Genomic DNA, 12,579 nt, shown 5'->3' with positions numbered 1-12,579 from the left:
TGCACCTTGAAATTCAGAACTCGACTGTGTTCTGTCTTGGATCACACTCGTAACTTTCCTATTTAGCAATTTGTTCTCTGCTCACAGCGGTCTAAAAATATCCTGGCCTTCTGAATCTCCACGGCAGAAACTCCATAAGGTTTTTGTTTTTTTTTTTACATTTTCCGATCAGTCATTATCAGCCAATAAAAAGGGAAAGGTCGGCACGTGGTATATTAGTTTGGGCAGGGGGAAGGTATTCCAAGCAGATCCTTTCGCTCTTGCCAGAATCAAACATGGCGGGCTTCAGCCCGACCTTCCAGAAAACCCGGCTTTCTTTCCCTTGAGCCCGGCCAGTCTTTGGGGCTCCTTTTTAACCTTCCTTACCCCTCGGCGGCTCCGAGAGGGTCAGCACCTGGGAGCGTGACAGCGGACCTGCTTCCCGCCCCCATTCGAGGGCCCGCCCACCAGCCCGCGCCAGCCAGTCGCGGGCGGCGCTGCGGCGGCTGGCAGCGCCGGCCGGGCCCGCCCCCGAGCCTCGCTGTGGCCTGCGGCTCCCGGGCCGGTAGCGCCGCTCTTGGTCGCGCTGACTCGTAGTGTGGAACCGCGGGTCACGGGTGCTCTTCTCCGGCCACAGATTAGCCAAGCGCCGCCGAGGCCGTTGGCCCCGAGCCTCTGCCATGGACTTCGAGGACGGTAAGCGCGGCCTCTGGCTGGTCACCGCGGCGGGCGGCAGGCGGGGTGGCCTGCCCCCGGGGTCTGTTTACCGTCTCAAGATGGCCGTGTGGGCTTTGTTCTGCGGGCCTAGAGGCCGTCCGCCCGCCTGCCCGCCTCGGGCCCGGTGCCTGGAGTCGGCCTCGGTGGGGACCCGCGCGGCGGGTCGCCCGGATCGCCCCGCCCGGCGCCCGCTGCGGCCCGCGACCCTGAATTCCGCTCCGGCCTCGGCGCGGGGAAGGAAGCTCCCAGAGCGCCGCGGCCTCCGGAGTCCCCAGATCGGCCCCCGCCCCGCTGCGAGCAAATTGCCAGGAAGCCTCCAACTTCCCGTTCTGGGCGAGAGGGCGAGCGGGCCTCCCCCGCCGCGGCTTGCGCTCGCCAGATGGGCAGCGAGCGACCCAGATCATCCTTTTAGTAAATCCCCAACTCCAGGTTACTACTCGCCCGATAGGATTTTCTGAGGCTTGTTCATGATCGTGTTCCTTGGTGTCTTAGTTTTTAAGATGAGTTTAAAGGGCGTCTGTAAGTGATTAAGTATAGTAGATCTCTATCCAGAATGGAACATTAAGGTATTTCTGGTTAGTAAAGTGGGATGTTTATCCGCCAACAAACAGTGCCCGGGCGTTAATCCCTAAATTTAAAATGCTTCTGTGAACCAAAGCGTTTTCTCTGGACAGTGTGTTAAGTTAGTCAAAATTCTGGCACAGCATCACGTGCCCTTCAAATTCAGACCTACACACAGCCGCCTGGGATGGACTGCTGTTTAATTAAATGAGCAGTACCTTTCGGTCGTCTCTTACTCCAGTTCTTTATACCGTTTCATACGCTCACGAAATAAAATTAATTTGGTTTTCGTATTGTCTTCAAATCTTGCCCAACTTTTATAGTGATTGGTGTCAGGGTAAGATGAGTACGTAATGACAGCATTAGGGAGACATGAAAAGGGATGTGAATAAACTGAATTTAGTCCTGAGTTACCGGGCGTTTCTGAATAAAATGGCTTCACTAATTAGTCGTAAGCCTCTAACCCAACCAAGAACATTAACTTTGAATATGCTGAGCCTGATTAAATGATCTTTTGACCTTTGATTTGATTTCATGCCTCAAAGAATTAAAGCTGCTAAGTCTATGAAAGTGAAGTCGCTCAGTCTTGTCCGACTCTTTGCGACGCCGTGGACTGTAGCCTACCAGGAAAGTCCATGGAATTTTCCAGGCAAGACTACTGGAGTGGGTTGCCATTTCCTTCTCCAGGGAATCTTACCGACCCAGGGATCGAACCTGGGTCTCCCGCATTGTAGGTAGACGCTTTACCGTCTGAGCTACCAGGGAAGCTAAGTGTTTGAAAGGGGACTGGAATAACCTTTTGTGGATACTTTTAAATTACTTTGAAATAGGAAGTTCAGATATTAACAGTAGCACACTCTAGTGTTTGTTTTAGTTGAACTTTGACTCATTTTGATATCGTTACCTTTAAACTGAATATTTGAAATGCCAGAGTTGGGAATGAATTTTAAAAATATGTTGCTGTGTTTTCACACTAAACTTTGGTGACAGTACCAACACCCAAGGTGCAGCAGAAACTACCAGTGTGGGAGGAGGGAGTGACGGGAATGGTCCCCTCCCCCCATGAAGGAACCCATTGTCTTAGTATGTTTACTTTTTATTAGCACCATCTGCTCACAGTTCTAAACAGTGTGAAGCATAAAATTGTAAACAATGTCAGTGATAAAATGTTCCCTCTCTCATGCTCCCTCCTTACCCCTACTGCTTTATCTGGGGGATGGAATTTGCCTGACAATATGTTGAACTCTAATCCTATATAGTGTAGTTGGAGTCTATTGTATCCAAAGGACTGCTCTGTTAAATTCCTATTTGTTAGTAGAATTAACTAAAGGATTTAACAATTGCCAAATTAGTTTTGACAAAGAAATTATGATCTTTGGTGATGATGCCACATCCTGGATAGAAATAGCACACACAGGTGTACACATATATGCATGTGCATTTCTCAAATAAGATCTTGAACTCTTCAGAGAGCAAATTAAGTGCTAAGAGAAATAGTAAGTTGGGAAAAAAATATATAGAATAAATTCTCACATGTCCCTGTTTTTTGCATTGTTTGATATATAATTTATCTGCCTTCCCTTTTGTTATGCTGTGTAAATCAGTACTGGATCTCCTTTTTTGGCTGTAATTATATATCAGGTTTTATTAACTAATTTTTACATTACTATGATTTGGATGATAAACCTGCCATTTGGGGAGATAGTGAAATGAAAGGGATATATATTTTCCTTTATGAATTATATATAATTATTAACGCCCTGTTTTTGCAGATAGCTGAGTTAATGGCAGTTTAAAAATTGTGTTTGTTTTTAGTAAAGGGGTATATAATTCAAGATTTTTGCTAATATTGCACTAATTCCTTTCTGTTAAATGTGTCTTCATAGATTATACACACTCTGCTTGCAGAAATACTTATCAGAGCTTTAATGGTGAGTATCCTCTTTCATTTGATCTAAAATACATTAAGGGAATGCATCTCAGTTTTTTGTCACCCATCTTAAGTACCAATGTAAAAAGGAAATTCTGCCTTGTTTCAGTCATTGTTTAGTCTTTGGATGTGTTAGTGTTAATGTTGTCATACTATGTATAGTATTTAAGTTAGGAAATTTGGAATCAGAAAACCTTAGGGCTATTCAGATTTGTTTGACTCTTTATTTGAATTCTGAGTTCTTTATTCCAAAAGACCCTGACTGTATTGAGTGATGAGTTATAAGAAACTAGCTGAGTTATTTTTGTTGAATTAGAGGCTTTGGTATTGAGTAATGTAGATTAAGTGGATTATTGGCTTGGTTTTATATTGCTGCTTTCATAATTCATTTTGACCTTGTTTTTGAGGTCATTTGCTTTAATGTGTCCAAATGTGTTAGTATATTAAGAACTGTCTAGAGCATATAAGGGAGAAGGCAATGGCACCTCACTCCAGTACTGTTGCCCGGAAAATCCCATGGATGGAGGAGCCTGGTAGGCTGCAGTCCATGGGGTCGCACAGAGTCGGACATGACTGAAGCGACTTGGCAGCAGCAGAGTATGTAAAGAAGCCTTATCAATATAACATCATAGTAACTAAAGAGCTAGATAAAATCATGACATATACAGAATACAATTGGGGTGGAGTTTTGATAAGTTAGATTAGAGTTAAGGATTTGCCAGACAGGATAAGAACATAAAGAAGAGCACGGAACAGTTTCAAGAGGTTATAAAAGCATTATATGAAGGACCCCAGAGAGTGGAATTAAATTCCGTGATTGCCAGAAAAATGCAACTTTCAACTGTTGTACAGAATGTAATATATTCACAAAATAAAACTGAAGCAAATGTACTACTAAACAAAGAAGACTGTGTCATTTCATGAGAATAATTACCATGCAGTTAATTGTTACTTATCATCTGTAGGAATTTAGAGAAACTTCAAATTTGATGTCAGCTAAAAAAGTTAAACATATAGGTATAGTCAATATATATTGAGTGCTGGAAAACATATTTTTGAGCAGGAGAGTGATATAATAAAGTTACCAAAAGAAGTTTAATTTTCATCCACATGTAGGTTATATTGAAAACTGGAAAATTACCAAGTTTCATAAATTCAGGTGTAAGAATTTTACGCCTTGGGAGGTGATGACAGTAATTTTAAAAATATTAAGCCGTTTCTTGAGAAAGTTGGCAGAACTTTCAGGCTGCCTAGTAGTGAGTAGAAAATTGAGAGGGATGCATAAAAATGAATCCAGGATTGGAAACTGGAGTGAGCAGGACTAGTACTTTTACCAAAAAGATTTGGAATGATAGAAGGCCATGATTTCCATTTGTATGTACCAGAGAGTTGAGTTTATGCCTAAATATAGGGCTTTGAAATACAGAATCATAGAGGGTCAGAAGTTTATTTTCTTAACATACAGGATTGCGGAAAAAAAAAAAAAAAGCTTAAAATATTTCTGTCACTGACGTTATGACCTTCTTTTGAAAACACGTGCATTGAGGTGTAGTGGACATCTAACACGCTAGTTTCAGCATAACGATCCCATGTTTGTATATGCTGTGAAATGATCACAACAGTAAGTCTGGTAACCCTTGATCACCACATATAGTTTTCCTGCAATGAGAACTTTTAAGATTTATTTTTCTTAGCAACTTTCAAATATGCAATACACTATTATTAACTATAGTCACTATGCTGTATATTACATCCCCATGACTTATTTATAACTGGAAGTTGTTTCCTTTCGACTCCCTTCACCTGTTTCAACCACTAACCCCTTCTCGGGCGATCACCAGTCTGTTCATTATGTCTACAAGCTTGGATTGTTTTGCTTTGTTTTGTTTTGATTTTTTTTTAATTCTACATATAAATGAAATCATACAGTTTTTATCATTCTTACTTCACTATTTCACTTAGCATATGCCCTCAAGGCCCATCCATGTTGTTGCACATGGCACGATTCCATTCTTTTTCATGGCAAAGTAGTAATCCATGTATATACATACATATATCCATGTATATACATACATATATATCACACTGCATCATCTTTATCCATTCATCTATTGATGGACACTTAGATTATTCCATATCTTGGCTATTGTAAATAATGCTGTTGTGAAAATTGGGGTGCATGTATCTTTTCAAGTTAGATTTTTTTCTAACAGTTAAATGTTAGACTTTTTTTTTCTCTTAATTTTAGTTCCAATAGTGGTTTTCATTTAAGGGTGATTGTTAGACTCCCCTGTGGAGCTTTTTCAAAATGTATCTATTTAGGTCATACTCTAGTCCTCTTGAATCTTAATTTTTAGGGTAAATGGTCCCAATTGTGTCAGCTTTAAGAACTATTGATACTTTGAATCATTTTAGAATGCACCTCTGGTTAAAGAACACTGCTTGACAACACTGAGGGTTGAGTTATCTACATTTTATAAATGAATAATTTATAAAAAATTATTTCAGGGATGTAATTTGACTTCATTCAACAGATATTTACTGAGTGTTTTGTATTAGATAGTGTTATTGGAGCTGGCAATACAGTAGTGAATGAAATGGACAAATATTCCTGCCTTTGAAGTGTACAGTCTAGTTGGGTGAAATAGTAAACAAGAAGTAATATTTATTGTATTGCAGCAATTGCTTAGGAGAATAATAACACAGGACAGCTTTGTGTGTGTGTGTGTTACAATTTTAAAGAGATTAGCAAGGGAAAGAATCGCTAACAGGGTAACTTGAGCATAGAGTTGAGGGAGATGAAGGTGCAAGCCATGCCATTGTCTCCATTTCCTTCTTCTTATATAAATAGACAAAAAAAAGGAAAGCATTTCTGATAGAGGGAAAGCAGGAACACAGGTAGGGCTGAGTGCATTGTGCTTCAGAGTGACTTAAGAAAATGGGCTTGACTACAGCAGATGATTTTTGCTGAGTGATCTTAAAACAGGGTTAGAATAGGGAGGTGTATGTAGCCGGAAGTCAGTGAAAGCAAAGACAATTTGCTTAACACACAAGAAGTAATAGAAAGTGAAGACCTTAAAGAATTGAGGGTGTGAGCAACACAGATACAGAGGAAGAACATTCCAGGCAGAGGGAATAGTAGGGACAAAAATGGGTGTATACCTGTTGTACTCTAGGAACAGCAAGGGACCTAGTACAGCTAGAGTGAAGTGAATAAGGGGAGATCACAGATGATGAAATTAAGTGGAAATAGATCAAGTTAAGAGGTGATGGGAAAGATTTATCAACTTTGTCTCTGTTGACATTTTGGACTAGATAATTCTTTGTTGTGGGGGAATGTCCTATGCACTATAGAATGTTTTAGGAGCATTCTTGGTCTCTTGTCATTTGATACAGGCAGCACCCATTACTCATTTTGGTGACAACCAACAATGTTTTCATTGTTTGACCCCCTCTGGGGGTCAAAATTGCCCATGGTTAAGAACCACTGATATAGGGTCTTATAGATTATCTAAAGGCTTGTTTACTTGGAGTAAGTTCGGAAGCCATTGGAAGGTACTAGGCATTGAACATAATTTAACTTGCACTTTAACAAAATTCTTCTAGCCATTTTCTTGAGAATGAACAGAAAGGTTGCAGAAATGAAAACAGGAAAATCAGCTGAGGGGCTGTTGCAGTAATGTAGGTGAGATATGCTGGTGGCCTGTACCGTGATGATAGTAGTGTGGAGGTGATAAAAAGTGGTCTCATTTGCTACTTAGTGTTACCCAACTTGTTAGTTATTTTGATCATGTCAGTTGTTTTTTTCATACTACTCCACACCTCGTGTGATTTAATTATAAGTGAACTTAACATTTGTTGAGCTTATCATTTATGAAAAGTGAAAGTGAAAGTTGCTTAGTCATGTCTGACTCTTTGCAATCCCGTGGACTGTAGTGCGTGGAATTCTCCAGGCCAGAATACTGGAGTGGGTAGCCTTTCCCTTCTCCAGGGAATCTTCCCAACCCAGGGATTGATTCCAGGTCTATCGCATTGTGATTCTTTACCAGCTCAGCCAGAAGGGTGTAATCAAATCAGTAGAGTAGATTTGATTTAAAATATGTCAGATTAATTTTGAGTGAATAGCTTTCTTATTTAATATATATTTTATTCAGGGATAATTGATGGAATGCTAAATATGTCAGATGTATAACAGTGTTTCACAATTTTTGAAGGTTATACTGCAGTATTCCTTGTGTTGTACAGTATATCCTTGTTCTCATTTACTATTAACAGTAAAGATATGTTATAGTCTTAATAACTTTATTTTTAAAGTGATTTTTAAATTCATTCAGTAACCTGGAAGAATATAGTTTATATGTAAATGGTCATGGTCCTCTTATAGACTCTATCCCTATAATCAACACTGATTATATGCAGTACTTACAAAGACTTTTATTCTTTTCCTTTTTAACTAACTGATTAGTGACAGTACTATGAACAATAAACCAAAAGACATTCTGTGTAAAGATAGCTCTATTAATCTTTGTGTACTCTCTAGTGCCTGGGAAAAGGTGAGTGTTCCATAAATGTTAGTAATTTATGACTTTGTAGTGAAGTAAAAATATACAGAATCAAAAAACTGAAGGATTTAGTATCCAAAGGCAGCCTCTGCTGACTGAAAATAGAAATTAGCAGAAATAGCAATTTAAGTTTTTTTGTTTTGTGTACCTAACTGAACCTAACTCTAAAATTACTTTTTAATACTTTTTAGAGGAAAGCTTTTTATTTTGAAGTCTTCATCTTAATGTCGAAATTGTTCTCTGAGAGTTATGAGCAACTTATATTGTATACTTATCAACTCTAAAGACAAATGACTTTTATTAGTCTGAAACTGTTATCTGATGTGGTAGACACTAGTAGACACTAGCCATGTATGACTATTGAGTACTTTCAGTGTGGATAGTCTGAATTGAGGTGTGCTGTCTTAATATGAACTTGATTTGAAGTCTTAGTATAGACAAAAAACATTTAGAATATCTCATTAGTACTTTTTGTATATTGGTAAACTTTTTGTCATTAAAATCCATTGGTATGCCTTGTACTTTGAATGGATCTTTTTATGATGTGTAATCCTGTAATATCAGGTATTAGTTATTTGAAAAATACTGGTTTATAGAGTTATTCAGATTTTTCAAATATTGGCAGATTTTATTGTAGAAATTAAAAAGTTATATTCAGTAATACCAGTGTCAGTTTCATCAGAAAAGCCTTTTAAGTATTGGGAAACTGTCAAGCTCAAGTTTTAAATTTTAATTTTCACATGAGTGCTTGAATTTTATCTTTGGCAACAAGTACTATCACTTGTTTTCTTTGAAGTGACAGTTCCACTTCATTTTTGAGAAAGTGTCTGCCAGAAGCTCAAGTCTGAAAGCCATAGTTTTTGAATGTCAGTCTTTCCTTTTAGTAAAAACAGTATTCCTTGTAAAAAATGGCTAATTCAGTGGCTTTTCCTAAAGAGAACTATGGCACTTAATGAAACTTTATGCAGTGATATGCAGCAAAATTGCTTTATGTATACTTTCCATTTTACTATCCAGAATATCATAAAGTATACACAAAGGTCATGATTTAATAAAATTGCCAATTTTTACTTCTTCATCAAGGACATTCTTTAAGTGAAGATTATTTTATTATTTTTATTTTGTATTTTATTTTTTTACTGCAAGTGTGTAATACAACTATCAATACTAGTGTGATCTGGTGTCACTGCCTTGATGTGTACTATAGCAAAAACTGTTTTACCAACCAGTGGTTTTGTATCATCAATGCAAAAAAATTTTCATCACTGTGAAAAAGGCAAATAATGTTTTAGTATCAATAGTGTTTATAAAAATAGTTTGACCTTGTGGATCCCCTGAAAGGGTCCTGGCAACTAGTGGTCAACAGGCTATTGAAACCTGCAGGCCTGGGGTACATAAAAAACTAGTAAAAAAGAGACCCTGACCACAGACTAGTGTACATTTAAAGTGAGGTCACAGGACTTTCCTGGAGGTCCGGTGGTTTAAGACTACACACATCTACTGCAGGGTGCATGGATTTGATCCCTGGTTGTGGAACTAAGACCCCGCATGCCGCGTGGTGCAGTCAAAAAAAAAAAAACAAGATTAAATAAATGAGGCCACAGATAGCAGAATACTGTATAAGGCAGAGTATCATAAACACCATGTAAAAACTACAGACTTTTGCAGATATTCAAAAGAAAGAGATAATCACTTGAGACAACATCAGTAAGGGTTCGTATTTGAAATGGACTTTAAAAAATTAAAGAATTTCAATAAGCTACTATTTGGGCAGTAGAGAGAGCATTTCATGTAGAAGCAACAGTGCGAAGCTAAAGTGGTGGATATTTATAAGACTTTGGGAAAATCATTTCATCTTTTTGGTTCCACAATCTATCAAATGAAAAGGTTAAATTTGATCATTTAGGTTGCTTTCAGGTTTAAAGTTGCAAGATTTTGTTGTTAGGACCAGAATATTTATGTAATTATAATTTAAATTTAGTGTTTTTTAAAAAATAAAAATAAATGTACTTGCTTTGTGTATACTCTTAGTACATAAAACTTGGAGAGGGTGATAAATGAAGACTTTTAAAGGACTGTATAGGAAACACACTGTAAACGGTTTTTAAATTTTTTCAGTTTTATAATCATAGTAAATTCATTTTATTACCTTTTTTGTTGTATTTTTCTTTCATGTGAGAGGTGGGGATGTAGATGGAATTACAGGAATTGTAATAAAATACACTTAGTGCTTTGATTATATTTTAATTTTTTTAGTGTTTACATTGCTGGAATTCACATTCCTTCTCTTTATTCAAAGTATTTGAGGATTTAAATATTTGAGTCATTATTTATATGCAGAGTACCACATAATGGCCCCATTCTGATTTTACTTTTTAAAAATATCTATTTCAATTAGTGTATGAACTGATGTCAATTGGGCAGATTTAAAATGAGGCTGCCTCGGATTTTTAGATGTTTTGAGAGGAGTTAGATGCAGAAAGGAGAAGGCGATGGCAACTCACTCCAGTACTCTTGCCTGGAAAATTCCATGGAGCCTGGTAGGCGGCAGTCCATGTTGGTCGTGAAGAGTCAGACACGACTGAGCAACTTCTTTTTCACTTTTCACTTTCATGCATTGGAGAAGGAAATGGCAACCCACTCCAGTGTTCTTGCCTGGAGAATCCCAGGGACGGGGAGCCTGGTGGGCTGCCGTCTACGGGGTCGCACAGAGTCGGACACGACTTAAGCAATTTAGCAGCAGCAGCAGCAGATGCAGAAAATGATACTATAAAATTTTCTTTCCTTTTAATATTTTAAATACCTTATTTTCTTAAGAATAGGAATTATTAACTATTTACCATTGTAGCACCTGACATAGGACCCTATGGTAGTATCCTAGTCATGTAAATATTGGCTAAATTGAAGATAATTTTAATATAGAACTTTTTAGTTGATGTTTTTTTTTTAATCAGGTCTTATTGGCAAATCTGATTTTTCAGTAGATTATATGACATAGGACCCTATGGTAGTACCCTTGTTGTGTAAATATTGGCTAAATTGAAGATAATTTTAATGTAGAACTTTTTAGTTGATACCTTTTTTAAAAAAAATTAGGTTTCATTAGCAGATCTGGTTTTTCAGTAGATTATAATCTGTATGGTTTTTCCCTCAGTGTCTAGTGTGAATTTAGCTAATGTTAACAATGAATTATCATTTCAGGTGACTGATATGAATATCTTGTGTTTTATACAAAGATTCCTGAAGAGAATGGTATTTTATTGACCTTTTGTTATTGACTGTCTTTTAGGAATGGATCGTGATTATGGCCCTGGATCTTACGGAGGTCTGGCATTCAAGGATATTTATCTAAAAATTCTTCTTTTGAGTGCCACTAAAGGTGAGCATCATTTAATTTTTTTTCTTTTTAAACTCTTTATAGGGATGGATCGTGACTATGGCCATGGATCCTATGGGGGTCAAAGATCCATGGACTCCTACCTAAACCAGTCATATGGCATGGACAATCACAGTGGTGGTGGTGGGGGTAGCAGGTAAATTGCTTCATCACTTGGCCAAATAAGTAGATGACTATAAGATTCTAGATAATTTAAGTTTTCTTTAGGCATGTTGTGATATTTAAACTATATTTAGAACTGAATAATCACCTTAAATGTTTAAAGGTGTTAGTGGTTATAAAAACTGTCTTGACATCATTGGCAGACATTACTTTAGGAAAACCTCAGGAAAACCATTATTTCATTATACTAGAGTAAGATTTTCTGTCTTTAGCAGTGACTTTTTTTAACTCCTTGTCAGTCAAAATGCCCTAAACAAATGATATAAAAATATTATTGGAAATATTATTTGTGAAACTTTTTCTTATGATTTTTCAAAAATGTATTCACTAATGTAGAGTGCTTTATAGAGTAGCAAAGCAGTCTTTGACTAGAATGAAGTTAACCAAATCTGTCTAGCAACACTCAATTTGTAAGAAACATTTAAGATAGTTATTCTTTTAATTTTAGTTTTAATGTGAGTTACAGGAGCATATTGTAATAATAAAAATATTCTTTAAATCATGTTTAGGTTATTTATTGGCAGGTTCTACTTATGCCAGAAACACTTGTGGTCTAGACTAGGAGCTTTATATTAAAGCCATGAATGAGTACAGTATCTTTGTTTATTTTAATGCAGTATAGTTTTGATTGTACTTATGTTTCATTGTTGATGCTGTGTAAAGCTTAAACCTAGCTGAACTGCTGTAGGCTTTAGGGTTGACCACATTTTAGGCCAAGGAGGCACAGAGATTTTTGAGGTGCAGAGATTCCTACGAAATATTGATATAAGTAAAACTAGCTAGGAAACTTTTTGAAAGTATTGTCCTTCTTCATAAATGGAAGGATCTGGTTTCCTTAAGGATGGATTGAATGATGCTTACTTTCCTTTTTTCTGCTTAAGTGTGCCATTATGGTTTATAGTAGAGAAAAATCAGGAAAATAGATCAATAATTTTGCTTATGTGATAGATGTTTTGAAAAATGTAGTTGAAAGGAGGAATGATTTTTATATGGTTACTAGGATTCAGAAGTAAAGTGCCTTCTATTTAGTGATAAATAATTGAAGTAATGTAACATTTAAATATTTTACTTTATCAGTTGCTGCCCTGTTACATTGTAAATGTAATGTGTGTGAACTATGTAGATGTTATAATTTATCTCATGTAATTGTGGGCCTTTATAAAACTATGTTGTAAGATAAGCAACTTTTGTAATCCATGCTTTGGTGAGAAGTATGATTTGTTTCTTCTGTTGACTCTATTAAAACCTTGTGGAGACTGTGTGCTCCCTTT

General features: G+C 37.2%; 1 protein-coding gene across 5 annotated transcripts in view; it reads left to right on the top strand.

The window, feature by feature from the left end:
• Positions 1–498: 498 nt before the first annotated feature.
• The window catches only part of ZNF326 (zinc finger protein 326), a 35,089-nt gene continuing 23,008 nt past the window's right edge, over positions 499–12,579 (top strand). Inside the window, exons 1-4 of one of the 5 annotated variants that reach the window (XM_019957096.2) lie at positions 499–675; positions 3,144–3,188; positions 11,039–11,074; positions 11,171–11,282. In XM_019957096.2, the coding sequence (XP_019812655.2) occupies positions 660–675; positions 3,144–3,188; positions 11,039–11,074; positions 11,171–11,282 (209 nt within the window). In that variant the 5' untranslated portion in view covers positions 499–659. Of the gene's footprint in view, positions 676–3,143; positions 3,189–11,038; positions 11,129–11,170; positions 11,283–12,579 lie in introns of those variants that run through there. The other 4 variants (XM_070786152.1, XM_019957097.2, XM_019957098.2 and 1 more) reach the window with 4 other exon arrangements.

This window comes from Bos indicus, chromosome 3 (genome assembly GCF_029378745.1).
Source record: "Bos indicus isolate NIAB-ARS_2022 breed Sahiwal x Tharparkar chromosome 3, NIAB-ARS_B.indTharparkar_mat_pri_1.0, whole genome shotgun sequence".
In the NCBI taxonomy this organism is placed as follows: Eukaryota; Metazoa; Chordata; class Mammalia; order Artiodactyla; family Bovidae; genus Bos; species Bos indicus.
This window is presented reverse-complemented; position numbering and strand designations above follow the sequence as displayed.